Here is a 2647-nt window from a genome sequence, read left to right as displayed (position 1 = left end):
GCAAGAGAGACAAATAATCTTCAGGCACTTATTCAATTTCCTGTGAACATGGCAGAGGAGCAACATATGGCGGTTCAGGAGGTGGCGATGCCCAGCATTGCTAATGTCACCTCCAGCATTGTGAAGCCCAAAATCACTGGGTACTTTGGGCTGAAACAGAGCATGATCCAGCTACCTCATACGAATGGGCAGTTTATGGGTCTTCCACATGAGGATCCACAACAACATATCCTGAACTTCATGGAGATTAGTGACTTACATCACTAACGGAGTCACTCTAGACTATGTGAGGCTCACACTTTTCCCATTCTCTCTGTTGGGCAAAGCAAAGCGATGTCTGAAGGCATAACCAGCTAATTCTATTACATCATGGAATGATCTGGCAAGGTTTTTCCCTTCAGGCAAAACTGCAAAGATCAGAAGTGATATAGTCGTCTTTAACTAGAAATTGGGCGAGTCTTTATACTCAGCTTGGGAGAGGTTCAAGCGGCTGATCAGAGAGTGTCCTCATCACAACCAAACAAACGAAGTGTTAGCTCACACTTTCATAAAAGGGCTACATCCTGAGATAAAGATTGTGGTAGATGCTGTAGCTGGAGGTCAAGTGTTGGAGAAAAGCTTTGATGAGATATATGCGTTATTGAACAAATTCTCCAAAAGAAATCCCGATTGACAAGGAGAGATGGGCAGACACACAGTGCAAAAATCTGCAGGGGTTCTCTAGTTAGATGTCGTCTCTGCATTATCAGCGCATATTTCCACATTGACCAACCAAGTCAATCATATGACCTTGGTTATTAACAAGCAACAAGCCCAGCCAGTGCAACGGATTCAATTGTTTTGTGAAGTATGTGGAGAGGGTCACACGAGTGACTTATGCCCAGTTAATCCAGAGTCTGTCTATTTTGTGGGTAATGCAAATAAGGGCCAGACAAACCAGTATGGGAACACTTAAAATCCTAACTGGAGGAACCACCCAAACTTCTCTTGGGTGGGAAACCAAGGTGCTCAGAATCAGTACAAGCCACAAGCACCTCAATAACAATATAGACCACCTCAGGTTAAACAACATGCAAACTCGACGAGTCACCTTGATGAGATGATGAAGAGATTTATGGCTGACCAGCAGGCCCAAGCAGCAACGATGAGAAATTTGGAGCGATAAATGGGACATCTTGCCAGTGACCAAAATACTCCACCAGCTGGGGCTCTTCCTAGTGATACCGAGCCTAATCCTAAAGCTCAAGTCAATGCGGTTACCTTGAGAAATGGAAGAGTGTTAGAAGAAGTTCCAAAGAAAAAGAAGTATACGGCTAGTCCTGAAGGAGAATTAGTTCCCAAGCCAGTTGAGGAGAATGAGAAAGAGAATAAAGGATTAGAGCCAGTAATTGTGACAAGGTCACCACCTCCATTTCCACAAAGACTGCAGAAGCAAAAAGATGATGCTAAGTACAAGAAATTCTTAGATATTTTAAGCCAAGTGCGTGTGAATTTGCCTTTGGTGGAAGTTTTGCAGGAAGTGCCTAAGTATGCAAGGTATCTCAGAGATATTGTGGCAAACAAGCGAAGACATACAGAGTTTGAAATAGTTGCACTCACTGAAGAGTGCAGTGCTAGAGTTCAGAGTAAACTTCCTCCTAAGTGAAGGATCCTGGGAGTTTCACAATTCCTCTGTCTCTTGGAAAACAAGAAAGCCCTGTGTGATTTAGGGGCTAGTATAAATTTGATGCTACCCTCTTTGTTCAAGCAACTCGGATTGGGGGTTCTTAGACCTACTAGAATTACTTTACAGTTAGCAGATATGTCTTTGGTTATGCCAGAAGGAATTATTGAGGATGTGTTAGTTCGAGTGGGAAAGTCTATTCTTCCTGCTGATTTTATTGTTCTTTATTACGAGGCAGATGAGGAAGTGCCCATTATTTTGGGGCGACCATTCTTAGCTACTGGTGGAGCGATTATTGATGTGAGGTAAGGGAAGCTGAAGATGAGAGTTGACGATGAGGAAGTCACTTTTAATGTGTACAAGGCACTTAAGCTCCCTAAGCATTATGAGGACTTGTGCATGATTACTGTGGTCGAATTGAAGGGGATAGAGAAGAATTATTATGTAAATTGTAGTGATCTAGATAAGACAACTGAGTTAGATGAGGTGGTGTTACAAGCTGAGCGTGTAAAGATGATTGAGAAAAGAGCCAGAGATGAAAAAGGAGATCTTCTGAGAGCGTGCAAAAAGGCTAGACTTCATGGGAGAAAGAAGAAGAGAAAGCACCCAGCCTGAGCAGAGTAGCAGAGTCGTGCCATGACTATAAATAAGGCTCTTGTTGGGAGGCAACCCAGCCTGTATTTTATTTATTTATTTATTTATTTTTATAGTGTCAAGTTTTGTGTTGTTTTCGTTTTGCAGAGTAGGGGAAGTCTGAGCACCCGAAGTTGAAGCTGCGGAGCATGTTTGAACTTAAGTGTGGTGTCATTCCGACCTTTAATATTGAGGATCATGTACGAGCTAGGCCCGAGAGGATCTCAGGGAGTATTTTTCACCCTTGTTTAATAATTTTCTCTATGATCATGCATCGAAAACTATGCATAATATAAGTGTGAGGTGGGGGAATTACTTTATGTGTAGTGTAATTGTATAACCATTGTTATT

General features: G+C 42.3%; 1 protein-coding gene across 1 annotated transcript; it reads left to right on the top strand.

The window, feature by feature from the left end:
* The first annotated feature begins 1165 nt into the window (after positions 1-1165).
* LOC107766201 (uncharacterized) lies at positions 1166-1972 on the top strand. Its single transcript, XM_016584949.1, has 2 exons — positions 1166-1625; positions 1710-1972. Exons 1-2 carry the CDS (start codon positions 1166-1168, stop codon positions 1970-1972), a joined length of 723 nt encoding a protein of 240 aa, XP_016440435.1.
* Positions 1973-2647: the final 675 nt, after the last annotated feature.

The sequence above is a fragment of the Nicotiana tabacum genome, chromosome 14, assembly GCF_000715075.1.
Source record: "Nicotiana tabacum cultivar K326 chromosome 14, ASM71507v2, whole genome shotgun sequence".
NCBI classification, from domain to species: domain Eukaryota; kingdom Viridiplantae; phylum Streptophyta; class Magnoliopsida; order Solanales; family Solanaceae; genus Nicotiana; species Nicotiana tabacum.
The sequence above is the reverse complement of the archived record's forward strand: the minus strand, read 5'-3'. Positions and strand labels throughout refer to the sequence as shown.